The sequence below is a fragment of the Kogia breviceps genome, chromosome 8 (genome assembly GCF_026419965.1).
Source record: "Kogia breviceps isolate mKogBre1 chromosome 8, mKogBre1 haplotype 1, whole genome shotgun sequence".
Lineage (NCBI taxonomy): Eukaryota > Metazoa > Chordata > Mammalia > Artiodactyla > Physeteridae > Kogia > Kogia breviceps.
Genome location: NC_081317.1, coordinates 18,923,497 through 18,949,740, shown reverse-complemented (window position 1 = coordinate 18,949,740; position 26,244 = coordinate 18,923,497). Strand labels below are relative to the sequence as shown.

Below are 26,244 nucleotides of genomic sequence, written 5' to 3'. Positions count from 1 at the left end.
GATAAATTATTTTATTTCTGGGGCAGGTAGTTCATGGGCTGCTTTACCTAGCTTGACTTATGGACAAGATCCTGCCTTGGGCCATTTCTAACTTAGAACTCACTCTTCAGCCAGAATCTCCAAACCGTGAATCAGACAGCCTATAAAACTGGGCACAGAATTCCTTGGCAGTTTTATACAACTGTTGAGTCTACTGGTTCCACTTCCTGAGAGTGGCTGTGAAAGGTCTCTCTTTGCAAGAGTATTTGCTTTCTTTTCATGTAGAAGTTTACATATGGAATGAGACTATTATTGGGGGTTGAATTTCCCTTTAGAATGCCTACCCTCTTTCTTTCTTTTCCCTAGTTTAGAATTCTGAACAGACAAGCGATGAGTACGTGTCGCGACAAAGGCAGTGAGGGGTCTGGTGGGGTCCCCAGCCCAGGTGGTCCCTGCCACACTAACGGCATAGCCAGTGTTCTCCACCGGGCCTGTGATGTGAGCATGCTGTGCGTCTCCTGAGACTGTGAACTGCTGGGGCTCCTGCAGCGAGGAAGAAATCCTAACACACATAACAATCTCTGCAAAAGGCCCGGCTTGAGTGGTCCATGGCACATTGAAGCTGTCAGGGGTAATATTGCTAAGGATTAGCGTGCGCAACAGTGGCTCTGGCTCTGAGGGAAAGGAACATGGGCAGAGAGAAAGAGAGACACATTCTGAGAGGAAGCAGACGATTTCTACAGAATGTAGCCATAGAATATGAAAGTATCGGTCCCTCCAAATATTTGCAGAGAGGTAGTGTATTAGGCTGTGTCCACACCTGCACTGGTTATAATGTTAGAAAATATATTGCTTTCTCTGCAGGTGTGGACTTGCATTCTTTTTAAGTAGAATTACGTGACCACTTGCTGGTCATGTATGAAGAAAAGTGAAGAAGCCATTGTAGCAGTAGATGAATGATTGTAAAGATGTATTAAGAGTACATTTTCTAAGGTTTGTGATGGGACACTAGCTCTGTAAGATGTTCCAAGAAAAGATAGCTTCACATTATATTGAATATTATATCTCACCCTAGAGATTCACGAAGCGTACTAGCATTTTAAAGGCCTCAGAATGCTGGCTTTGTAAAGAAACCTACTTAATTTTGTTTAGCCCAGCACTTCATAAACTTATCAATGGATACCTTTTCTGAGGAATATTCTCTGAACATCTCAAGTTGCTGGTGTGCCACTGGGCATGCCTTAGAAAATGCTACTTTGGAGTTTCCCGATTTAGTCTTCTATGATCTATGTGGATTGTAGAAATTAAAGGTGAATATCCACAGGAGAGAACTTCTTTGTAGTAGTCAAAAACCCAAATGTATGCACCATAGGAAAATCTAAACACTATAAAGGTGAAAATGTCCTCTATTTAAAAATTCCTGGTATATGTAAAAGTTAAAGGAAAACTTGAAGTTAGACTTTGCATTTTCTGATTATGAAATTCACTTATTGGATAATTTGTAAAGATGGATGGTTCCACTGAGGTTAAGTTTCTCTTGTCCCTTAAAATCTAGATAATCAGTGATGAGAACAACTCATTTTTAATGTAGGGGGCCTATACTGCTAGTTTCAACTGGGATGTATATGGTCTGGTCACCTAAATGCACATTTACCAAATAATACTAACATTAAAATAACTTCAACCCAGACTGTATTTTAGAGAGAGGCAACAGTCCTGAAGGACTGAGATACTAGGATCAGGATTTAGGGTTGGGAAGAAGCAGACTCTTTCTTCCAAGGACTCGGGTGTTGTTTGGCTGCAGCTCCAGTATTTGGAGGAAAGAAGGAGCTCATCTGGATAAACTTTAACTGGACAACTGCACAGCATAACTCAATGCCATACAGTCTCTAAGGACAAATGAATCTGGCTCAGAAGCAGAGGATAGCCGTAAGTAATGGCATGGGATTTCCTCCTTAGCAATTAGTTTGAGAAGCTATCGATGCCATAATTTTCAGGTACAGCATTGGCAAATTACCTCAACCACAGAAAACGTGAAACCCTTCAAATGGGACTCTGTCTGCTTTTTCCTTATATTTTGCTGTGGAAGGAATCTCCCGAATTAAGGACGCATGTTAGGACTCTTTTCATGCTACCAGACAGAGACTGGCATTGCCAAAACCCAATAAGACCTGGGTTTTCAAGGTCAGCTTAACCTCTAGCTGTCTCCCAGAGGATGCAACCAAGCTGAAAAGCGAGATGCAAGAAGAAAACTCAGAGAATGGTAGTTAGGGTCCAGTCAGTGTTGCATGCAAGCTAGGGATGTTTTTCTTTTACCACTTCTAACCCTTTGAAACAATTTCTTGACATGTTGTCTGCTTCCAGGAAAGACAGACATTTTCAAAAACTTAATACTCTGAATGCTCACCACAGGCACCAAGATTTGAACAAGATGACAGATGAAAGGAAGACTCTGACACTTTGTGACAGATGTCAGTGGATGACAAAACATGCTTGATAGAGTAAATGTCAAGAAAGAGCAGCCTGTAGGGAATGCAGACAAATAAAAGTCTCAAGAACAAGATGAGACTGCTGGGTCCTCTCGTATGGGACTTGGGGTGTGCTTTGGGGTCTTTTTCTCTGCTTGCTAGTGACACTACTTTTAAAATCTTGGTGGAGAGAAAGAGAATGTAGATTGTTCTGACCAAGGAAAACAGTAATGGCAGGCACACACCCCTTTGAATAAGACATGGGCAAACTTTGATTAGAAAGACCACAGGCAGACAATAATGGGAACTGGAAAAGATCATTCAAGATCAAATGAAAGGATGGTTTGGAAATTTAACCAAAGCACATCAGGTTAACTCTATACAAACAAACAGAGCAACTCCAGATGTGAGTGGGTATTTAGAAAAAAGAGGTTGACACAGAAGTTCCTTAATTTGGGGTGAGCATTTTTCTTTTTAAAGTTTTAAAGCTCTGATTTAGATGTCTCTCTCAAATTTGAGAAGGATCTGGAGGAACCAGGAGGGTGAAAAATGGGTAGAGGTTGATTTTTTTGGAATGCTCTTCAGGGGAAGTTCAAGGGAGAGTGAAGAACCCATCGTGGGAGATATCTGTGGTTGCTTGGACCATCAGGGTCTGAGCACATTGCCTGCCAATCAGCCCGTGAAGGTGGACAGTGTAATCAGAAGAAGCTTTGAGGTTGGTGATGACAAAGCTGCGAGACGCCGCAGGCACAGAACATACCACCATTTACTGGAGGTGGTCAGAATTCCTAACTTCTATAAGAAAGCTATCAAAGGCAGATTCCTGAGCTTTCCATGAGATGGACACACTGCCGGAGGTCACATTTGAGACAGTGAGGCAGCTAAGGAGAGGTTCAGCTACTAAAGCAAGAAGAAAAAAGTACGAAAGTGTGTCAGTTCAAAACACTATTAGAGGGACTTCCCTGGTGGCGCAGTGATTAAGAATCCGCCTGCCAATGCAGGGGACAAGGGTTCAAACTCTGGTCCGGGAAGATCCCACATGCCACGGAGCAACTAAGCCCGTGTGCCACAACTACTGAGCCTATGCTCTAGGGCCCGTGAGCCACAACTACCAAGCCTGCATGCCACAACTACTGAAGCCCGCACGCTTAGAGCCCGTGCTCCACAACAAGAGAAGCCACCGCAATGAGAAGCCCGTGCACTGCATCAAAGAGTAGCCCCCGCCCGCTGCAAGTAGAGAAAGCCTGCGTGCAGCAATGAAGACCCAACGCAGCCAAAAAAACCACTATTAGAGGGTCAAAGTCAAAACATGTAAGACTAAATCCATAAAGTTTTAGCCTTTACCCTCTGGTAAAGACACTTGCCCTTTTTTGAAAACCAACTTGAGCCACGAGGAAGAAATATATGTGTTTGACTGATTTCCCTAGGTTTTGGTATACTTTCATCTGGCTGGGAGGAGAGCTAGGTATTGCTGGCTCACTGCTTTTCCTGTGGTCCACGCTGATAACACTCTGTAGACTCATGTGGAATGAGGACAGACTCTCCCTCAGCTGTGAGTGACTTAAATGATGGATGCTTTTGATACTACAATGTTAACCCTTTTCTTGAATTCCCCTAGAATATGGGACCCCTTTTTGTGATCAAGAAGAAAAGACTCTCCTGTGCTTACTCCACAAATAACTTTAAATTTCAGTTTGTGATGTCTAACTTTATCTCTCAAGAGAAGGCATTGCCCCAAATGTGCTAAGAATGCTATTTTGAATGGACAAGGTTCTCCTTTCTGAATTCACATAGAATTCTCTTTTGCTGCATTCCAGAGAGCATTTCCCAAAGCGTGTATGTCACAGATACAGTGGATTTAGTGAAAGCAGTTCACTCTTTCGTTGACCAAGTTCCTTATTTAAACTCTACTCTTGTTTTTGCCATCTACCATTCACTGTTCTGGAAGCAAGCCAGCACGTTCTGGTCTTTTCTCCTAGAGGTGGCATTGGAATTGGGGTGGTCTGAATGGCGTGACTTCCTCGTGCACTCATGTGATGAATAATCTTTGCTCTTTCTCATCACTTGCCCAATTCAGTTTCATTAAATCATTGGAATATTTGGGTATTAGGAAGTGAAAGGCACTAGGAAGACAAAGACAGTTGGATAACACACAATATAATTTTTAAGACCTCTCTGACCAATATAGACGTCTTTCCAAGTCAAGGACAGCTCTCATCGTGGCTTTTTGGCTACTGATGAGGAGAATTCTTTTCTCCAGATTCAACTTGGCATTCTGGACCAAACTACATTTTATGCTGCAAATGTCCTGGTCTGGGATAAATTAGGAAAGTCACCATTTGGGCTGCTGCTGGAAGAGAGTTATGTTAAATAGAGCTCCAGCCTAATGTCACGGAACAGTTAGTGCCCTGTGGCCTGTGCTTCAATGGGCAGGAAGGAGTGGCTTTGCCCTGCAAAAAAGATTCTGGAGAGAGGCAGTTAGGAGCGGTCGAACGTGCATGTACCTGTGGTGGCCGTGGCACTGATGGTTTTGATCCGGATGCTGGGACCGAGTCCAGAGAGGTAGATAATAAAATCATTATTAGGGCGGAGCCCTGAGATGTGAGCAGTTCGTTCAGCACCAGAGACGTTATATTCCATCGTTTCCAGGAACCTATTGGAATCAATAATTTCAATGGTAAAGGTCTCGAAGGCCCCATCGGTAGCTGTCCAGGAGAGATTGAAGCTCTCAGGAGTGATGTCGGAAACATTTAAGTTTCCGATTTCAGGTTCTCCGGCTGAAAAAGGAGGGGTAGGAGAGAAGAAACAAATAAATCTGAGTTAATCATTGCGTTTGGGTTTTAAGACTGCAGTTGTTAACAGAACCATAGCCAGCTAGAAAGATCCGACAGTTTAGGCTTAGGGTGACATGAAGAGATGTTACCAATCAGTGCCAATGGGAGAGAGAAAGGGGATTTATTAAAAGAAAATACAAAAAGGAAGGTATGGCAATTGGATTTCCCCGCTCTGGAGCTGCCACACAAGATCAGGGCCTGGCCGAGATCTGGCTTGTGTGAGGAGACATGCCCAGTGATGGCAGCAGGACCTGTTCTGTCGAAGCCCAGATGCTTCTGGGAGCCACACCTCAGGGATGCTGGCCATCGGTCAAAAGATACGAGCGCTGGCGGCTTCTAGTCTCTTAAATTGCACTCAGGAGACCACGAGTACTTGGCTCCAGCCAGCAGACATCCTTTGCTTTGAGGGAGCTCCCATCTGTTCCGATGACGACTAAATAATTCTGACGCCATTACTCTCCCAAGGTGGTACCCTGAGGCTTCTGATTTTGTGACTTAAAGGGAATTGGCAATTGGTCAGTGTAATTCTTGGTATTTTCATCATACTCCTGACAAGGGCCAGCTGTTCTCATATTCTGTTAAAATAGCTTCTCTTTTCTTAACTGCTTCTACATGGGCCAAGAAAGCTAGTATTGCATTGCCAACCAAGAGAGCTGAGCCAGGACGAGGCCATCAGGCAACCCCGTTTGGCCAAGAAGTAGCATTTTGTCTCAGAGATGACCCCACCAGTGGTTTTCCGAGCAACAGGAATAAAACGTGCAGAGGGCAGACAGAAGCAAGATTTGAAAAGCTAGTATTGTCTCTCTAGCAAGGCAGGAGAAAGACTTCCCATCCCAAGAGATCTGGTGAAACGCAGGTCAGATGGAATTATGGCCCTTCTTCCCCACAGACCAGCTTGTCAGGAGCAAGAATGTTGCTATCATTATAAAGAAGAATAAAACAAATATATAAAAATACTAAGAACACCCAAACTGCAAGATCTGCAGGAAAGATAAAAAGTGGCGGGTGATTTCTTTGCCTTCTGAGAAGGGATTGTTTATGGATGTTAGATAAAAGAGCCCTGAGTCCATCCAGGGCAGCCTCAGCTGCAATTTTTAGGCATTTCAGGGTCACCATTCATGCAGCAGTTGTCTGTGCTGTGTGTTTCTCTCAGCGAGAGTTACTGAAATGATTGAGGCTAAAATGCAGAGCTACGTTTTTGCTAGAATCCACTAGGACACACGGGGATGCAGAAAAGTTTAGTTGAAATATTTATAGGACAATGGGGCAGGCATATGCAAAACCAAACCTGACAGCCTCTGTTCAATTTCACACCAGTGGAGGTACATGGGAAGATGAAACATGGAAACCAGTGCTGGGGAGGGCTGGGCTCTTGAGCAGGCTACAGGGAAACACTGAATGCCCTGTCACTGGAGCAGAGGGATAAGTAAACTATAATGCACCCTCCTGGGTCCGGGCTGAGAGTGTGCCATGCAAAGGCCAACAGTCCAGGGAGCAACTCTCCATTAAAAGAACAAAAAGGGCATCAGATCTTTGACATTCATAGCCCGGGACATTCTTTGTTTCAAACGCTGCACTGTGTACTTCTGCTAATGAATGGCTTGTTCTTTGGTACTGTCTCCAGTCATAATTGTATGCTTTTTTGTTTTTTTTCTTTTTTGGTCTAGCTATTTGCTAATTTGATGTTCTAACAGTGACTGAGTATCTGAGAGAATTGCCCGGAGGAGGAGGGTAATTCAGTTCTCTTATTATACTCAGTGCATTTTAAAGAAACATTTACATTAAAACATTTCTTTTCAGTGCAAGAACCACGTGCCCGTACCCTTGAGGGATCTGGGATAGTTAAGCACCATTTGCAACTAGCAAAAAGACCCTCTAAGGTAAATAATCTGTGCTCCACCAGAACTCTCACGTCAGAAGGGTCGGCTTTTAGTTATAGCCAAGCACTGGAGAAAAGAGTTAAGACCATCAGGCTGTCTCCTGAAATGGAAAGCCATCCTTTAGAAGAGATGCAGTTGCAGGATTGGATAGGTAAGGTCTGGGAGAGGCTAGAGGCTAGAGGTCAGAAAAGGTGGCATCTGCACGTTCATTCTTGAGATGTCAAAGGCATCTGGACCAAGGCACGCCCACAGGGAGGTGTGTGAGCACGGAAGTTCAGTAGCCAATGGGCACATGGAAAGGATTTAGATATGGACAGAAGCTGGCTCCCCACACGCCTCTTGGAGAGAAAGCATCATGGACAGGGAGAGGAAGGTACCTGTGGAGGCCTCAGCAGACAGCACTGGTGTTCTATAGCCCCGGATCACCCCGTAGATGGTGACTCTATAAGGGGTGGCGGCCTTGAGGCCCTGGATGTCCACAGCCCGCAGGCTGCCGGGCACCGTGAGGTTCTGAGCTGCCTCCACCCTGTTGGCCTCCTGCACCTGAATGACAAAATGCTCATAGGCCTGGTCAGCTGTGGTCCAGTTGAGTTTGAGGCCATCCCAGCCGGCCTCGGTCACGGCTAAGTGTCCCAGCTGGGGGAGTTCCGCTGAAGAAGGACAGAGAGGAATTTGTCAGTGCTGCAAACGGAAAGCGAAGAAACCAAATGTCCCACAGCCCAGCTCTAGGGAAGAAAGAAAGGGGCGAGAGATTTTTCTTGTGTTTGTGGGTGTGGTCATTCTCGGTCTCGGGGAGTTTCCTGTTTGAACTGCGGTAATCCGGCCACAGCTTTCTTCAGGCATTGAAGATGGTCAGAAAGGGAACATCTACATCGTTCATCCTTGAGATGGCAATGCTGTCGCGACCGCTCACAACCCGCTGCTGGGAGGTCTCTGAGGATCACGCGTGACTAGCACCCCAAAGGCCCATGGAAAATGTGGGATTGCGGGTCAGGGTAAGAGAAGTAGGAGTTGGTTAAAAGTACAGGCTTTGGAGGCAGATGGGCCTCGGTTAGAATTCCAGCGCCGATGTTTGCTAGCTGCGTAATTTGGGCGTGTCACCCAGGTCATCTCTGAGCCCCTCATCTTCAGTTGGAGCTGACAGTACCATTTCATTGGAATGTGCGATGATTGGCTGATAATATTTATAAAGCTCTGAGTTTATACCTGACACATACCTGACATCACACCTGATACACAGTGAGGACCTGGTAAGTGGCAGCCTAACAGATACACAGCTGTTCCTTGCTACCCTTGGGGGATGGGTTCCAGGACCCCCACAGATAACAAGCTGAGGATGCATATAAAATGGTGTAGTATTTGCATATCACCTATGCACATCCTCCTGTATACTTTAAAAAAATCATCTCTAGATTACTTATAATACCTAATGCAATGTAAATGCTATGTGTGTAGTTACCAGCACATGGCAAATTCAAGTTTTGCCTTTTGGAGCTTCCTGGAATTTTTTTCCCTAATATTTTCCGTCCTCGGTTGGCTCCGAGAATGCAGAGCTGCGTATCACTGTTTCGATGTTTCTCCTTGGAACTTCTTGGTCACGTGGGAGAGAATTCCCTGCTTCGTCTCATTACTGGGCTTCGGAGAGATCTTCTCATTGCCAGCCACAGGCTGTCTATGACTGGATGTATAAAGCATGTGCTGAATCAGGTTTGGACAAGTCTGATGTTTTATCCCCGGACTTTTCTCATCTTGCAGAGATCAAAGTTTCCGTACTGTACTGGATTCTTGGCTTCGCATTTTCCCTCCCCCCTTCTCCTGATAGCACTTTGTGTCTGATTGAAGAACGTCTGCATCACAAACAAGGCCGTTTGTGCCAACTCTTCATTAAAAGTGATTATGTTTTGCTCAGCAAATGGTGCAGAGCACCATTCATTTTCTATTCATTCACTATTCATTTTTCTACGAGGTAGGAAGGAAATCTAGTGTAGTCATTGCTGATTTAGAAAGTTTGGGTTCCGCATATGGAAACACTCACTACTTAGTGGAATGCTGCTCAGGGTTAAGTGCAACCTCCCAGCCTCTCTTTTTAAGGCTGAAGTGGCCATGGATTTGAAGTCAGAAAAGAAAACATCTGCACGATTTCCCCCAGAAAGAGTATGAGATATTCCAGGATTCGGTGCACAAGGAGAGTCTGGGCAAACGTGACCTTTTAGAGGGGCTGTATTCAAACTGTAGAACTGGTCCTTTTATGGAAGAACTGGGTTGGGGACATGGGTGTGGGCAGCCCTCTCTTCCTTCCCAGCTCACCAAGAATAGCTGTTCATTTATCTGTCATATAGAGGGGCTCCTTGTAAGATGTCACGTGCAAAAGGAATTTGCTGCTAAAAACAAAAAGTTTACAAACTACAGATGCGGATCATTAGCGCCCTGCTCCCAGATCCCACGCGTCTCAAAGGCCCCTTTTGCTCTTGTTCGGTCTGACAATATTCTGGGAAACACAGGCCATTGATAATCTGGCCGGTTTAGGTGTATTGCAACATTACTTTTCTTCTTTGGGGAATTGTGTGTAGTTTCTAGCAAGGGCCAGGTTTATTTGGTATGTATGAGCAAGGAAAACAATTCATCTGATTAGGTTATCTGGGTGGCATTTTCAAAACACAGTATGCGTAGAGAAGGGCATGGGCCTAGGGCCCAGCATAAAAGCCCTGTTGCCCCAAATCAGGCTCATTTTCCCATGGTCTTTTTAAAAGTTGTTCGTAGAAACCGCATGACCAGCACAGAGTTTTCTATAACAGATGGAGTTGCACATCTTCAGGAGACAAATTGAGATGAATTGTTTTTCCTCTCCAAACTGAATCAAAAACTTTGAAGTCAAACCTGACTGTCCTTTCTTAGAAATAGCCCTGCCTTGAGGATCTGTTAAGGAGAGAGAGACTTGGCTAACTTCAGCAGAAGATGATGGATCATTTCAAAGGTTATTCTGTGGAGGTCTGACTACCAGATAGATGGCAGTAAGTGACTCTGAGGCCACTCATGATAAGATTTCTCTAGAAAGTTCTGACCTTATTCTTGTGTCACAGCCCTACCGTTTACACTATTTATATTATGATATGTTGCTGTCTGATAAATTTAGCTATTTGGCATTCCAAATTTACTACAGGAGGGGTGCTTTGCTATGGACTTTTATTCATTATCTCATTTACTGCTCATGACAGTGTTCTGAGGGAGGAGTATTATCTCTGATCTGAAGGTGAGAAATGAAGGCTCAGAGGTGTACCATGAGATACCCAAGAATATTCGGCCAGAAAGGTGGAATTCCAACCCACACCCCTCGGAGTTAGAGCTTGGGTTCACGCCGCCTGCCAGCAGCTTTGAGAGAGGGCCCTGGTACATGGGGAATTTTCTCTATTCCAGTGAATTGGCTGACACAGTCAGGTCCCTGGTCTGGGAGGAGGGTCGTATACCTGTGATGACCTCCACAGCAAGGGGTTGAGTGCTGCGGCCCCTGACCTCGCCGCGCAGGGTGATTGTATAAGGGGTACCAGCCCTGAGGCCTGGGATTTCCACGGAGCAAAGGCTGCCAGGAACCGTGAGACGGTGAACTTCTTGGGCCTGGTCAGCCTCCCGGATCTCAATGACAAACTGCTCATAGATCCCCTCTGGGCTGGTCCAGTCCAGTCTGAGGGCATCCCAACTAACCTCAGTCACCGTGAGGTTCCCCAGATCTGGAACCTCCTCTGCATAAGAAGACAGAGTTGCTGAGTTACTGAAAAAGGCAGTTGCGCGCTGGGATTCAGGCGAGATGGCACTTTGGCTGAGGCTGGGGTGAGTTGTTTGGTCAGTGTTGATCACAGATGCGTGATTTACAGCAGGTGTTGAGGACACTCTAATTGTTGGCACTAAAGCCAGGGCTTTTCTGATGCATTCTTAAAATGAGCTCAGATCAACGTTTTCTTTTTCCCCACTCGCGGAATGTGCTTTCCAACTTCTTAGCTATTATGACTGAAACTTGCTTTAAAAGAAAAGTCACCTCAATTTATATAAAAGAAGAGTGGGTGGGACTTTCCATGGGATTGGCTACCATGCTAGGACTAGGACTCGGCCAAATAAGGGACAGGACCTCTGTATGGAAGCAGGGATGATTCACCGGTATTTCCCACTGGGGCAGGGGCTGAACCCAGTTTAGAGCAGGGAAGAGCGTTGATCCCTCCTTAGCAGAGACAGTGGGAGGAGACAAATTAATGAAGTAGTCTAGAATACCTGTCAAGACTTCAACAGAGAGAGGGGCTGTGCTGAAGTCCCGAGTCACCCCGCGGATGGTGACGCTATAGTGAGTGGCTGCCTTGAGCCCAGGCAGGTCCACGGACCTCAGTCCTCCCGGGACAGTGAGGTTTTGGGCTGCCTCCTCTGTGTCAGTTTCCTGCACCTGAATGAGAAACTGCTCGTAGGCTCCTTCCGGAGCCGTCCAGTGGAGTTTGAGGGCATCCCAGCCCACGTTGGACACCGTGACCTCTCCCAAATGGGGAGCTTCTCCTGGAGAAGGACAAAGAACTAGTTTAATGATCAAATCACACACCAAGAGCCAGGAACTCCTTAACGAAAGAATAGGCTTTATATTACTTTTTTTTTTTTTTTTTAAATGTGACTTTCTTTAGATAACCATGCAGCTTCCTAAATTTGAGCAATAGAGCCAAGGGGGTGAGGCGTAGGAAAACATTTGTGATCTTATTTCATTAAGGAATTGCCCTAGCCTCCAGCAGACAAAGAGATTATTATTATTTTTTCCTTCTAAATATAATGCCTTAACATGCCTCACCAGGAGGGAGCCTGTTTGTGAAGCCAAAGGTCCCTGCCATTGGGGCTGTGGGTACAGGCCCCAGGCTGGGCTATGCACAGCCCCAGAGGCTGTGGTTCACATGGGGTGCAATGTGAAAGCTACCCCAGGAGTTGTGCAGCTTGATTTCTTCCCATCATTAGGCCCCATAGTGCTATAACTTAAGGTACTCAAGTCTATTCAAAAATGAGTTGTGTCTGATTATCCTTGGGCAGGTTCCTGTTAGGAAAAACAGAAGCTATAGACAGAAAGGTTAAGAGGTACCTGTGGAGGCCTCAGCAGAGAGCACTGGTGTTCTATAGCCCCGGATCACCCCGTAGATGGTGACTCTATAAGGGGTGGCGGCCTTGAGGCCCTGGATGTCCACAGCCCGCAGGCTGCCGGGCACCGTGAGGTTCTGAGCTGCCTCCACCCTGTTGGCCTCCTGCACCTGAATGACAAAGTGCTCATAGGCCTGGTCAGCTGTGGTCCAGTTGAGTTTGAGGCCATCCCAGCCGGCCTCGGTCACGGTGAGGTTTTCCAATTCAGGGGCGTGGTCTGAATAATGACAGAGACGGGGTCGGTTAAATCATTCCTGAAATGCTTTCCATCTGGGAACTCAGAAGTGGCAAACCCGCCGCCAGTGCTGCGAGACCGTGGGGGCCCCAGGGCCACCTGCAGCCCTGAGCCATGCTGTCGCCCTCAAGACACCAACAGAAAAATCAATAGAATACTTATTTTGCCTTGTTGTGTATTTGGGTTTGTCATTTGAATATGGTGTTTTCCTACTGACCATTGTCCTGTGGATTAGGAAAATGCTACACGTCTGTGTTAGTACTGCTCTGGGCTGCAGTTTCCACTTTGGAAAGCGGCTCTCATCTTAAAGGTGAGATCATAGGAACGGCCTTCGGCTACTCTTGGGATTCTTGGTCTGAGCCGTCCAGCCTTCTGTATTTTGAGGAAATTGCCTCCTCTTAGATTCTCTTCCTTTCCGTGCTTCCTCAATCTCTCCTGGAAGGCATATTTTATAGTCTCTTTATGTTGGGATTTTTGTCAGTTTCTGGGGCTCAAATCAGTTTACATAAACCACTTCAGAAAGATCAGAGATAAATTAACACAGTACAAGTAAGGCTCTCCTGAGGAAGTCACTGTGTCTTTGCAAAGCTGTCCTTCATTGGATAGAAAGAAAGACTGAGGTCCTGGGAGAAATAGCTTATTAAGCTCAATTAAAACTTGCCGTCTTTGTTCATCTCTAGAATGAGCAAAGCACAGAACACTCACTTGTCTGAATGCATATGCCTTCAAGGTGATAATCTGCCCAGGCCTGAGCCTAAATGGACTTTGCATCACCTAGGAAGAAAGGATTTTCTCTGGAAACAGATCCTCTAAACGACAGAGTAAGAACCGCCTTGAGCTTATTTAGGTGACAAATTGTTTCTCTCTATATGCCTCACATTGGCTGCTCGTTTCAAATCAGTCCTATCTGTCCATTAAAGCAGACGTCTCACTTGAAAATCTTAGCTTGCAGTTGGATAGAAGATATCCTTTCAGAGGGGAAAATGTTTCTTTTCAAGAATCTGTTTGATTCAGACTTTTCTACGTTCTGGGGAAGGTTCTTCCTAATTGTTCCATTTTGGCAAAGCTGACACTCCTTCAGATCTTGTTTGATCTAGAACAGCGGTCTGCCAACTATGACCTGAGCGTCAAATCCAGCCTGCTGCCCCTCTTGGTAATAAGTGAGCTGACAACAGTTTTTAAATTTTTAAATGGTTGGAAAAATCCAAAGAAGAATACTTCATGACAGATGAAAGTATATGAAATTCAAATTTTGATGTCGTAAGTAAAATCTCATTGGAACTCAGCCGTGCCCGCACATTTACATATTGCTGATGGCTCCTTATGTGCTGCAGTGGTGCAGTAGAGGAGTTGAGACAGAGACCATATGGCCTGAAAAGTCTGAAATATTTACTGTCTGGCCCTTTCAGAAAATGTTTGCCATACCTGACCTTGACCTTCATTCTACAGACTCCTCATTCAACCCAAATCTGTGTCCTGGAGCCCTTATCTGAGACCCCATAGCAGTTCTTAATCGCACAAACATGGTCGAGGTGAGAAAAAGAGGACCCCAAGCTCCAAGTGATGTATCTACACGTGGGGAAAGAAAGGGGAGAAGATCAGCTATCTTTTAACCCAGTGGCCCTTGTGAGGCCAGGAGCAGTGCTCCAGTTGTAGCAATTATCTCCTCGACCTTGGGATTTTAGCACAACTAAACTCAGGAGTGTGTCCTTTTCAAATATTCCAAGAGCCCTCATGCATGAAGAGACCTCAGACAAAAACCAATCTAAGCCAAACTGTAAAGTTAAGGAAATCAATTCTGTGGCCCATAAACTCTCCTTTTTATCCCACTTTCTTTTTTTTTTTTCTCCTGATGCTGTCAAAACTTCTTGTCAAGAACTTAGCTGACATTGATAGTTGACCCCGCTTGTGTGAATTAAGTCAGTGTTTCCTCTCAGGTAACTGCCTTTTAAGTTCTTTCTCTAATTATGACATAAAGCATATTTTTTTTTTTCCATGAAAGAGATTTCAGGCACCAGGTTGCAAGAGATGTGGGGAGAATTACCTAACTGGGGGAGGGAGGGGTTATGCAGGGTTTACAGATTGTCTATTAAGCTGTTGTAGTAAAGATGGTTGGAGAGATGAGGAGATCCACATTAGAAAATGTCTCTTCCTCATGAGAACCACCGTTTGCTTTAAATCAGCTTTTTTATATGCCACGGATACTTTATACAATGTCCTTCACATCCTGCTTCATCTCTTCTTACAGTGGGTAGAGTCATTTTCATAAAATGTCACGTTGCTCAGTAAATGGTAATATTCATGGTGATGATACTTCCACCAAAATTTTTGGCTATTCTTCCACTTTTTTTTTTTTTTTTTTGTGGGGAGGGGCTTAGGCAGATCAAGAAAAAAAATCAGTTCTATTTAGTGCTGTGACGGTGACCACTGCTGGGTGGGTGCTTTTGGTGCCCAACCCAAAACCCTTCACTAAACAAATGCTAGACAGATAAGTAAAAGGTGTAACTTCAGTGAATAAAATCAGCAGATAAATTAAAGGGAGGCAGGTAAGAATTATGAAAAGAGAGGGAAAAAACGTGAATAGAAATACAGCAGACAACAGTCGAGATCGAGACCAGAGGCTTCACACCAATGCGGACTCTGCGTTTCAACAGCAAATGACACACTTGGGGGCTTACTGCCCCAGAAGCCCAGTGTTTCCGTTGTATAGTTCCATACTGAGTTTCTTGGCCTTTCTTTATGAAAAGGCTATTGTCTTTTTCTTCCAGCTGTGCACTGGCACCTACCCTCTGAACAATGTCAGTGGGCCTGGGAAATCAGAATTTCAAAATCCCATGTCTGTGCTCATGGTGCGTTGACCAGCTGGCCTGGGGGAATTTCTGGCTGTGCCAACTTTAAATCTTTAGATTTCCACCGTCTCGTAGATGGTAATTACCAAGTGCTGACTGGTGAGGAATCCACTTTTAGTGCTCACCGATGAGAGAGAGAGTGATTCTCCAACAGCAGTGGGATGGCCAAATTCAAGCCTCAGGACCCCTAAGGGTAGATTAAATTGCTTGGATCTCATCTTGTAAAGTTAATTGAAATTAAGAGCCTTGCCTGCCTTAAAACTTTCTGGTGACTCTTCACACTGTCAGGAAGGAAACCCAAGCCCCACAGCATGATATTCACTGCCCTTTGTAGATGGTACTGATAATGTCTGTACCCTTGTACCCTGTTATCCCCAGCTCCATCATACAGCAGGACTGTATGGCTGGTGTTTCACTAACATAAAGTTCCTCATGCCTTTGAGCTTCTCACACACTGTTCCTCCAGCTGGAAATGTCGTTACTCCCTTCTCCACTTGCCCAACTCATTTTCCTTTTTTAGGATTCAGCCAAGTATCACCTCTTCCAAAAAGCCTTCTCTGATACGCTGCCGTCACTTTGCTTAGGTCTGGGATGGGTATCTGCCTCTGTGATCCTGTAGCTTCCCACACTTTCCTCTAAGCAGACTAGTTACCTCCTTATAATTTTGGTTTTGGTTCTCTCATCCTCACTGCAATGTGCATCATTTCCTGAGTGGAGGGGTTGTGTCTTTCTGTTCTCTATAGCAGCGCTGCCTGACCCGTGGCAGGTAAGAAATAAATACTTGTTGGATGGATAAATATTTGACTAAATTTCAGTTTGCTCCATGAGAAAATCAAAATGGAAAATTAGAGCAGAATGTTTTCTATTACTTGCAGCTGTGGCTAAAAGCAAAATTCCACCTCTCTGCTTCCCAAACCCTTGAGAATTACTGGGGTATCACTGTCAAGTCTTACATGGTGTGGGAGGATGCTTTATTGGCCTTGTGTTTCTGCATGTCCTCCCTGCTTTATGTCCCTTACTGCTCAAAGAAAATCATGGCCTCCACTTCAAGCAGGGTTTTGTTGAGTTTATTAGAATACAAATATGGGGCCAGAGGGGAAGATGCCTGGCACATACTCATTTTGTTCAATGCTAACAGGGATAGTACCTTTTTTCTTTCTTTCCTTCCTTTCTCCCCGCTCCGTCCCTTTCTCCTTCCCCCCATCCTTCCTTCTTTCTTTCCTTCCATTTTTATCCAGAGTAAGCTTAATTAAAGACTCCAGGAGAATGACTTCCCTTCCCTTAATCCTTAAGAGAGAGAATTTGGGCCTTTGATACAGAGGTGAAAGGAAAAGACCAGAAGATTCAGTGGAAATACTGCCCCTGGAGGAGCTGGAGTCCCCAGATGCTCATGAAGCATATGCCACGTGTTTGGCTGTGTTCAAGGTACTGGGGCCGCAGCCCTGGATGAAGGAGACAGAGTCCTTTCTGACTAGAAGTAGGAGGCAGGCCATAGGGAAGTAAACAAACTAGTGAGTGATATCAGTTAAGTGTCATGAGGCACTCTGGAGCAGCAGGAAGGGGTAAATCAGGATAGGCCACCGTTTTAGACTGGCTGACAGAGAGGTCTTTTGAGATGAGACTTGAGCTGAGTGAAATGAGGGAGGTGCTGGGTGTAGAACTGGGAGAAGAGTGGTATATTGGCAGCAGGAGTAGCATGTGCAAAGGCCCTAAGGTAGGAGCAGGCTTGGCCTACTTAAGGAACAGCGAGAAGGCCAGGGTGACCACAGTGAAATGAGCGAGGGTGGGAGTGACGTCAGAGAGAATGGGAAGGACCAGACTCTGCAGGGCTGTGTAGCCTGTGATAGGGTCTTTGCATTGTATTTCAGGTGCGATGGGCAGCTACGTAACGCGTACTTGTAACTTAACTTGGTGCCGCATCAAGGAACAGGCTTGCGCTTTGGCTCAATGCCATGGCGAGAGCCCTGGAATTCTCTGGGAAGAATGCTCCGGGGCAGCCAATTTCACATCTTCTCTGTAAAACCCACAGACAATGAGTGACACTTTGCAGACTTCTGCTATTAAGAATCAAGTAGGGCTTCCCTGGTGGCGCAGTGGTTGAGAATCCGCCTGCCGATGCAGGAGACACGGGTTCGTGCCCTGGCCCGGGAAGATCCCACATGCCGCGGAGCAACTAAGCCCGTGAGCCATGGCCGCTAGGCCTGTGCGTCCGGAGCCTGTGCCCCGCAACGGGAGAGGCCACAACAGTGAGAGGCCCGCATACCGCAAAAAAAAAAAAAAAAAAAAAAAAAAAAAGAATCAAGTAATGCAGAGCTGGGAATCCCTTTCTTCTGACACTTGAACCTACAACTCTTTGACATTTCAGGACTCATAACCACATGGTACATTCCTCTAAGCGCTCCCACGTTTCCTGTTTCTTTTTCCTCCCCCTCTGTGTTTACCAAGGCCAGGAGCCTGGGCTTCTGCTTCTTTACGTCTTCCACAACACGGTCCTCCTTGCCTCTTCCGTGTCTGCCCAAACACTTCTTCCCACGTTAAGCCTAATCTGATGCCCAGAAGGAAGGCATCCCGTGCTCCCATGGCACCCCACACCCCTAGTTACAGCAAGTGAGGGTGTCTGTTTGCTAGACAGTTACCTCCTTGGAAGCACAGACTGGCCTTCACTGCTGCCGCATCCATCCCCAGGACTTAGCACGGAGCATGGTTGTAGTGCGTTACTGACTGAGTAAATGAAGGAGATATTTACTGGGAGGATATTGTAGGAGATATTTATTGGGAAGACAGACATCAGGAGATGGAGAGAAATGTCCACCTCATTATTTTTTTTTTTTTTTTTTTTGCGGTACGCGGGCCTCTCACTGTTGCAGCCTCTCCCGTTGCGGAGCACAGGCTCCGGACGCGCAGGCTCAGCGGCCATGGCTCACGGGCCCAGCCGCTCCGCGGCACGTGGGATCCTCCCAGACCGGGGCACGAACCCGTGTCCCCTGCATCGGCAGGCGGACTCTCAACCACTGCGCCACTAGGGAAGTCCCCACCTCACTTTTAATAAAGTAAAATAGTTCTATGGAGAAAGCCATAGAGAGAAATATTCTAGAGACAGTGGGACTGTCTCTAAAAGGGACTTTGCACATTTTTCCCGTGATGAAGAATGTCTTTAAATATACAACGTGATTTCTTTGAAACAGTGTTAAACAGGCACAGCTGGGGAAATGAAACCACTGAGCCCTTGGGATGCCAGAACTGGGCTCTTAGTTAAGAGGCAAAGTAATTCCAGCCTGTGATTCACTTGAAAGCTTTCATCTCCCCGAGCAGCTGAAGCCGGGGGATTCCCCGCTGGAGACAGGAGATAAAGTGGCTATAGCCAGAGGGTAAGATCACTGAGTGGAGGTAGGAAACTCTCTTTAATCTAGCATTTGTAAAACTCAGGGAAAATTGAAGAGAGACGGGGAGAGAGAGGGAAGGGGGGGGGAGGAGGAGGAGGAAGAGGAGGTGGAGGGAAGAGAAGAAATTCCCTCTCGTTTCTGATTCATTTGTGGTCCCTTCGCATCTTATAACAAGCTCATGTTTATAAAGCCGAACCATTGAAATCTCTACCGTAGATTTATTTCTTCCCAATTTATTCTCCCCTCCCCCCTTATCTATGATCAAGCTACCCCCTCCCCCTCCCCCCCCACCACCGAGCATCCTTGATGATCATCTCATAGCTGCGTGGGAAGCAGTCCATGCACGGTCAACAGAATTGACCACCCGAGCTCGCTTTAGACTTTCTGAAGAGGCTGCTCTTTGTCTACTAAATACCCCTTCTCTCTCTCTTCCTTACAAACTACCACAATTTTATGTGGGCAGCAAAAACATGCTCCGCCGGAAGACTACCTTTCCTAGACTCACTTATAGCTAGAAGTGGCCAGTGAAATGCAAGTAGAAGTCATTGGTGAGGTTTCCAGAAAGACTATCATCTAAGAGGTACATTTTTTTGTTTGTTTGTTTTGGTTCTTCCTCCTTCATGCTGCCTAGAACACAAATGTGAAGGCTGTACTGAAGTAGCCATATTGCGACATGGAGGTGACTTTGAGAATGGAAGCCAAGGACTAAGACTAGTGGAACAGAAAGCTATAAGGAGCCCAAACCCCTGATAATTTGGAACTGCTGTGCCATCCCTGTACCACCTAACCTCAGACTTATTTTATGAGAGAGGAAACCAACTTGTATCTTGCTTAAGTGACTGTTATTTGAGATTTCTGTTATATGCATGTGAAAGTATCCATAAATGACAAAGACACCTCAAGGCATTTCCAAATCTGCCCATCAGTGCAACACATTTTCTGCTTATGGAGACTCATCTCAGCTGGAATAGCATCTCTGCCAAGACACTGTCTCTGGCTGCTCCGGACTCCCCCATTCACTCCCTTTCCTTGGCTGAGTGCTGTCTAACATCCTGACCATCTGGTCCTTCCCCCAGGGACTGTGAGGAAGTGCACATGAGTCAGAATAGCAGTGCTAAGTACATAACCCATTTTTTCCCCTCAAATATTAGCATACTACAATATATTCAGTGGGTTCTCAATACATGCTTACTTATTAAATTGAAACTAAAGACTATTACTTGTCAGACCCTGAAGAATTAACACGTTTCCCCTGAACCTCTTGAATATTTGGGGGCCAAAGTTAAATGTATATATTTTCATATAGGAAGAACTGATTTTTTTTCTCAATTTAGCCATTGAGAAAATATGGAAGCAGGTACAAAGAACAGGATACTTGGGCTAGAAGGGATACTGGAGGTCAGGATTAAGCTGTCATGGAAAAACAAAGTTCACCTCTTAATGACCAAGAGAAAATGAGAAGGCCACTGTGGAAGGCTCAAAGGACCGTGTGCAGTGTTTCAGGTAACCTGAGAGGAAAGCAAAAGACCTGGAATAAAAACAATTAATGGGAAAAAACCAAGGAATTATTCCCAACATCTTGGTCACCTTGAAAAGAAATAAAATGAAAAGTTAATTAATTGTGCTAAAGAGGGAGGAAAATGAGAAAAATTTAAAAGATTCTGTGAAATGCACAAAATTATTAAAAAAAAAAAAAAAGAACCAAAGACAAACACAAACTTTGATGCTTTAAGTTTTCCTAGGAGGAAATATTTAAAAACCACTTTGATTGCCCAGCTAGGGAACTTTGCTGTTGATGAGTCAGTTGACAAGAGGAAAAGATAGGTAAGCAACTCTTTCAAATGGGATTTCGAGCAGTCATAAGTAGAGACATCCCCACATCTTCCCATCTGGTCCTTCTCCTTTGAAGACAATCTGGCTGACGGGTCTGCAACCTCAGAATCAACAGGGGGTGCGGCGAGAGCTCAGAGGCTGACCTCACCTGTGGATGCCTGTACCCGTGCCGGCTTGCTCTTGTGCCTGCCCTTCTCTGCCGTGAGGAGGATGGTGTATTCCTGCCCAGGTTCCAGGCCTTTCAGGACGTAGGAGGTGGTGCCTCTGGGAAGCTGCACCTCCACTGGCTGGCCCGAGGGAAGACTGTAGTTTAAGCGGTAACGGTCACACTTGGCCACTGGCGTCTGCCAGATCAGGGTCACACTGGTCTCCGTAAGTTCAGAAACCCGTAGGTTCTTGGGTGCGTCCAGGTCTGAGAGGAAAACAGAGAGTTGAACACCCTTCAGGCTTCAGGGCAGGACTGCTTCTGGGGCTGAAAGCTGGTTGTGGGCTACGGTCCTAGGTCTGCCATAGCGCTGTGTGGCTTCAGGTGACTCAGCTGTCTGAGTCTCAGTTTTCACCTTTGTGAGCTGCTGTTATTGTACCGTACCTCACTGTGGTTTTGAAAGATTAAAAATAATATAGTGGTATATCCATACCATGTAGTGACACTCAATTAAATGCATTTAAAAGGAACGGATTATTGATACAAGACACAATTTGGATGGCTCTCAAGAGAATTATTCTTAGCGAAGAAGCCGATCTCTAAAGGTTGCATATTGTATGATTCCTTTTATGTAGCATTCTTGAAATAACAAAATTGGATGAAGGCCAGATCAGTGATTGACAAGGATTAAGGTGAAGGGGAGGGTGGGGGTTGCCTTGGCTATAGAAAAGTGTAGCAAGAGCAACCCTTGGGATTGGAACTATTTGGTGTCTGACTGTAGTGGTAGATTCCAAAATCTACAAGTGGTAACGTAGAACTAAATACATACACACACACAAACACACACACACACACAAACACACACACACACAGAGCTGAGTGAAATCTGAATAAAGTTGATAGACTGTATCAATGTCAGTTTCCTGGTTGTGATAGTGTTCTGTAGTTACACAAATGTTACCAATGGGGGGAACTGGACAAAGGGTACAGATCTCTCTGTGTTCTTTCTTACACTGCATGTGAACCTACAATTACCTCCAAATAAAAAGATAAAAAAGAGTATGTATAAGTGCCCAGCATTGGATCCTGCATAATGATCTCCCCACACCAGCCACCCTTATCATCGTAGTCCCAGGGGGAGATAAGCAGGAAGCTGGTGGAGAGGTAAAGGGAAGAGTTTTCTTTTTTACACATTTTCCAGAAAAAAACAAACAAACTTGCAGAAAGAATCAGTGGCCTCAAATCACGTAGCCCCTCAGCACCCTCACTCAGAGGCTGGAGCTGCAGAAGGCAATAAGTAAGAGCAAAGATTGCCTTAAACTACGCTCCTGCCACTTACAATCTATATGTTGAGGGTATGCAATACAAGTTAAGTGTTTGCTCAGACAAAAGCCCCCAGATGTGTTTTGATTAGTCAGTGGTTTATAAAAAAATTGGATGGGTTGTCAACTTTCAGAAGTTTGTAGCTCTCTCATCAAAGTCTGGTTCCAAGTTTTTGGTAAAATATCCCCTGTCCCCCTTCCTGCATAGAGAGTAGCGTTCTAGGATCATTCACATGGGGAGTGCTTATGCTACTTTTGGATGTAGACACCTGGGCTGGATGATCCTAGAAGCCCCACTTTCCTGTGGGCATCGACTATTTCTTTGTAAGTAGGTTTCCTGCCTCCTGGGCCCTGCTGTGTCTGCTGGCGCTAGTCCCGTGGAGGTGGGAATCCAGGCGGGCCTCACCTGTGGCCGCGTTGATGGTGGCTGGGTCGCTCTCCTTGTCCCCCTTCACGGCAGACACTCCAACACCATATTCAGTTCCTGGCCTCAGACCTAAGAGAGAACATGCAGGTTGAGATTCAGCCCCAAACTGGACAGACTTTCAGACGGCCATAAAAACGGCCCTGAACTAGTCCCCGAAGGCTACGATTTCTCAATGTCCGGACTGTTTCACAGCCTGACTCACTGATGCCCAAGTGAGATGGATAGCTAGGAACCGTTTCTTTTCACTCTCCGGAGGGTTGCAACATGGGGACATGCCCCCAGGGCCAGTTGGGTCAGGGATGCGGAGCTCACCTGTGAGTGTAATTTTGGTTGTGGTTTGTTGCCTCCTGGGGACTTCTACCTCGGCGTGGTCACCTCCAGAGATGGGTGCGTACTTAATTCTGTAACTGTCGGCGGCCGCCTTGACGTTCCTCCACTCCAGGGTGATGCTGTTGTCTGTCTGGGAGATGCAGCGGAGATTTCTGGGTGCATCCAGGCCTGTTGGGGAGAGGAAGGGGCATTGGTATTGAGAACACCAGGCACCAGGAGAGAGGGAGTCCTTGACAGTTCAAGGTGAGACATGAAAAGTGCCTGCCAAAGGAGCCTGGAAGACACCCCGACATGGACGGGAGAGAAATGACAAAATTGCCCACACACTCCTCTGGCTCAATAGCTGATACACACATCTGAACAAATACTCCGTACTTGACACTTTCCTCATTATTAAAGCGCATGATACCTCAATCATGCACGTTTCCCACCGATTTTGTGCTTAATAAAAACTGTACAGAAACTAGCAGATAAGCTCTGTGACTGTAAGAACAGGTTTGTTCCATTCATCACTGGATTTTTAACAACTCACACGGAGCTTACCGAGCTCTGAAAAAATATTTAGTGAATGAATGATTGACACTTTGGTACGTTTAAGATAGTGCTGTAGGCTAAGAGGTTAGAAGGCATCTTTGTCATTTATGTTTTCCATATACTGCATTTTATTATTAAAATATTTATTTACATTTTGTTTGAACCAAAATGTCTGAGAATCTCAGACCAGCATCTTCTGTGTAGGCAAAAATTTTCTTTTGCCTTAGAAGGTTATTGGGGGTAATATTAATCAATCAATTGCTACAGTATTTTAAAATAAAACTTAAAGGAATGAAAATCCCCTTTCCATTGTTTCCACTGTAAAAGGAGCCTGGAAGACACCCCGACATGGAGTGGGGACGGGGGTCTGGCAATCTTTCCTTTCCTGGGGCTGTTAGCAGGGGGAGGCCCGTTACCTGTTGTAAAGGTCTCTCTGGCGGGGTTGCTAGACATGTCGGCCCTGCGGGAGATGAGGGAAACCTCGTACTCGGTGTCTGGCTTCAGGTTCCCGAGGGAGTACTGGTTCTCCTCGTGTGTGAGGTCGATGCTGGTTCGGTCGCCTGGCACATCTTTGATCCCGTATGTGAGCTCAATGCCGTCGATCTCGGCCAGGGGCTTGGACCAGGTGATCAGAGCGGTGGTGTCCGTCACGTCTTTCACTTCGATCTGGCTGGGGGCATCCAAGCCTGTGACAGGTAGAGGACAGAGGGGTTTCAGAGATCAGGGCCAGTGCCAAGGGCTGAGCAGAGAGAGGGCTCGTAGCCTTCCAGATCCGTGAGTGTACGTGCAGGTGCACACTGGCCAACTGGCCTTATTTTGTCTTTCGGAACCTCAATTTCCTGTTTGCTATGCTATAAGTAGGCATGAAGAGTGAGGCAATGACCGTCTTGTCAATGTATGGAAAGTTAGTTTTGATGAAAATAATTCAAGCAAGAAAGTCACGGCTTTCTCAAGCCTTGCCTGTCTTTGAGGCCTCATCTTGGCCTTCCTCCTGCCCCGCTACGCACCTCCTGCCCCACCCACTCTGGGCTTCCTGCTCTGACAGCATACTTCTCCTCCAAGAGCACCCCTTGTTGTTTCTCACCCCGGGCCTCTACACTTCCTGTTCCTCTGTTTCTTCTTCCTGAGATTGCTCCTCTCCCTCTAATAAATCTCCTCTTCATCCTTCAAAATCCCACTCATATGTCACTTTCTAACAAGAACAATTGTCTGACCCTGTTGCAAACAGATAAACACATACTCCTTCCCCTAGGGGTATAAAGTTTCAGTTTGCAAGATGATTAAGTTCTAGAGATCTGCTGTACAGGATTATGCCTCTGGTTGACAGTACTCTATTGTGCACTTACAAACGTGTTAAGAGGGTAGATCTCCGGTTAAGTGTTCTTACCACAGTCAAAAATAAGAGCTTCTTAGTATTGTGCTCTTCTCACTGTTCTGTAACAGATTTCTCTACGGTTTATTCAAACCGTATTATACAATCTAGATAGGGTCATTCAGAGAGTCGGTCTTTGACCTTTTTGAATCCCGAGTGTAGCATCAGGCCTTGCCATTTATGTCTTTACTCTTTTTTTTTCTAATTAGGTAAATAATTCTAATGCATTAAAATAAAACATTATACAGTAAAACGTACCAGGCTGAATTAAGATATTAAAGCATTCAGTCAATGTTTCTTCATTTTTTAAAATAGTTAAGTTTGTGTTTTCAGCACTGGTTGAGGAAACAATATCAAATGAAAGGAACTTGGTTTTATAAAGGGAATTAGAAGGAGGAATAATTCATAGCTGATTGTGAGAAAACCTTTAGAGGCTAGTTTTTGAACTCTATTAGTTGATACATTAGTCTCAGCTTACAGATGTTGAAGCTGTGAAATCCACAATGAAAATAATACTGCAATTCAGCAGTGAAGCCTCCCGTCCTATGAGCTTCAAGGTGCTAGGAAACACCTGAACCATACCTACTACCTTTCTTAACAGCCCCTTCATTAAAGAAGTTGAGATTCAGTCAAGGACACCGATCTCGCCCTAGGTTCAGAACCCTTCAATACAGGAGATGAGCACTGTCTTGTGCTCACTATGTGCGAAGCACAGTGCTTTGTCTTAAGTCTCATGACTATGCTGTAGGGAGATATATGAACCCGGTTTCCAGATGGTGGGTCAAAGCCTTAAAGAAGTGGATCTACCCAAGGTGATGGTTATTGGTGAAGCTGGAATTCAAGCTCAGGACTGTTTGGATCCAAAGCCCAGGCTCTTTCTCCTTTAAATGATGCCTCTCAAAAATATTTACATATCAGAAATGGTTGTCATACAATCTCTATATAGAGTTGAGAGGGAAGGAGCTAAATATGAAATTTTTAAGATCCTTTAAATCTGGAAAAAGATCAGGTATCAGCAAAATAAACAGGTAAGTATCTGCCTCTCAGTGTTGTTATTTATGTGATTATGAAACTTCAAATGTTGGGATGTATGTCCTTCAAGAAGAAGAAAATAAAGCAGCCAATTCCCTAAATTTAGATTAAAAAGAAAAGGGCAGATGAAAGAAATGTCTTTTGTATTTTCAATGGGCCGTCTCTATAGCAAATAAGCATTTGCTTAATCTTTTCTATGCCTTTCTGGTGATCTAATGATTTTTTCTTGTTGGTACCCGCCTTCTACCTACCACAGTGCGATGTTGTCAGCATGATGGAAAACACTTGCTTATAAAAAAGACAATCTTATGAATTGGATCTGAGTTAAACAAAATGTGCAAATATTTAAATGCAAGATGTTCTTTCTTGTCATTCGTGAACAGATTTAAATTTTCCAGTCACCCCCTGCCAAGAAGAGTCAATACCTTAAATAGTTGGCACGCATGCTATCTTGAAGAAGATAGAGA

General features: G+C 45.2%; 1 protein-coding gene across 10 annotated transcripts in view; it reads right to left on the bottom strand.

Annotated features, from left to right (window-relative positions):
- TNC (tenascin C) overlaps nucleotides 1–26,244 on the bottom strand; it is a 94,861-nt gene that overhangs the window by 29,963 nt on the left and 38,654 nt on the right. For 3 of the 10 annotated variants that reach the window (XM_059071066.2, XM_067040878.1, XM_067040881.1), the window contains exons 7-15: nucleotides 23,790–24,059; nucleotides 22,822–23,007; nucleotides 22,489–22,578; nucleotides 20,764–21,027; nucleotides 12,260–12,532; nucleotides 11,422–11,694; nucleotides 10,626–10,898; nucleotides 7,539–7,811; nucleotides 4,952–5,224 (exon numbers count right to left, since the gene is read on the bottom strand). In XM_059071066.2, coding sequence (XP_058927049.1) covers nucleotides 4,952–5,224; nucleotides 7,539–7,811; nucleotides 10,626–10,898; nucleotides 11,422–11,694; nucleotides 12,260–12,532; nucleotides 20,764–21,027; nucleotides 22,489–22,578; nucleotides 22,822–23,007; nucleotides 23,790–24,059 — 2,175 coding nt within the window. The remainder of the gene's footprint in view (nucleotides 1–4,951; nucleotides 5,225–7,538; nucleotides 7,812–10,625; nucleotides 10,899–11,421; nucleotides 11,695–12,259; nucleotides 12,533–20,763; nucleotides 21,028–22,488; nucleotides 22,579–22,821; nucleotides 23,008–23,789; nucleotides 24,060–26,244) is intronic. The other 7 variants (XM_067040879.1, XM_067040880.1, XM_067040883.1 and 4 more) reach the window with 4 other exon arrangements.